The sequence below is a fragment of the Bactrocera latifrons genome, unplaced genomic scaffold (genome assembly GCF_001853355.1).
Source record: "Bactrocera latifrons isolate USDA-ARS-PBARC rearing strain unplaced genomic scaffold, ASM185335v1 scaffold_105, whole genome shotgun sequence".
NCBI classification, from domain to species: domain Eukaryota; kingdom Metazoa; phylum Arthropoda; class Insecta; order Diptera; family Tephritidae; genus Bactrocera; species Bactrocera latifrons.
In genome coordinates, this window is record NW_017534464.1 from 1010094 (window position 1) to 1011127 (window position 1034).

The window sequence follows — 1034 nt, forward strand, 5'->3', positions numbered from 1 at the left end:
AATACGATTTGAAAGTAAAAAAGTTTGTAACAGAGTTGCCACATATGAAAAATAATAATATTGTGCAAAATAAAATTAAACGAAAATATGGTTTTAGAAAGTATTTCGAAAGTTATTTTAAAGGTTTCCTTAAGTGTTCGCGAGGTCATTAAGTTAAAAAAATTTATGAATAGAGTTGCCACCTCACCTAAAGTAAAGGTGAAAATATTAAAACGTATGCAAAAATAATAAGACTAAAATCGTTCCTAAAAGTCGATGGTCTTGTTAAAAAATTGTGTAACAGAGTTGCCACTTTAAAAAAATTTTGAGTTTTCAGAGTTCAAAAAATTCAAATTGCAGCAAACGTAATGAAACAAAAATATAGTTTAAGAAAGTCTTTCGAACTTAACAAAGTGTTCGAGCAATTAGTAAGTTAAAAAAATTGACGAACAGAGTTGCCACTTTTTAAAAAGTAGGGATARAAATATTAAAACTTTTGGAAACAAAAAATGGTTAAAATCAATACGGAAAGTCGAAGTATTTTTCATGCACAAAATTTTTTGAACAGTTGCCACATATCAAAAAATGAAAATTATGCAAAATTTAATGAAACAAAAATTTAGTTTTAAAAAGCTTTCAAAAGTCCTTTGCAAAGCTTTAAAATTGTAGTAATCTTACCAAAGCATCACTCGCATTATTTTTTCGAAATATTGGTTTCATCAATTCCTTATTCACTTTATAACTGTTTTTTTTTTTTTTTTTTTTACTTTCAGATTCTATGAACCAGTCGTCTTCCAACCCAACATCATACCGGTTTGTGTGCCCAACAGTGACATCGATTTCGTTGGTCAAACGGCATTTGTCACCGGCTGGGGGCGACTCTACGAAAACGGCCCACTGCCAAGCGTGTTGCAAGAAGTTGCTGTGCCTGTCATCAACAACACAATCTGTGAATCTATGTACCGCGTAGCCGGTTTCATCGAACACATACCACACATCTTCATCTGCGCGGGCTGGAAGAAGGGCGGCTACGATTCATGTGAAGGTGAGTTAAC

The 1034-nt window shown here is 32.7% G+C and overlaps 1 protein-coding gene and 1 long non-coding RNA gene across 7 annotated transcripts in view; one reads left to right on the forward strand and one right to left on the reverse strand.

Moving 5' to 3' along the window:
• Positions 1-1034, reverse strand: part of LOC108969568 — a 281944-nt gene that overhangs the window by 241695 nt on the left and 39215 nt on the right. The gene's annotated exons all lie outside the window — the stretch shown is intronic.
• LOC108969467 (mucin-2) overlaps positions 1-1034 on the forward strand; it is a gene marked incomplete in the record, with an annotated part of 57625 nt that overhangs the window by 55547 nt on the left and 1044 nt on the right. For all 3 annotated transcript variants that reach the window (XM_018934223.1, XM_018934214.1, XM_018934231.1), the window contains 1 exon segment: positions 753-1028. In XM_018934223.1, coding sequence (XP_018789768.1) covers positions 753-1028 — 276 coding nt within the window.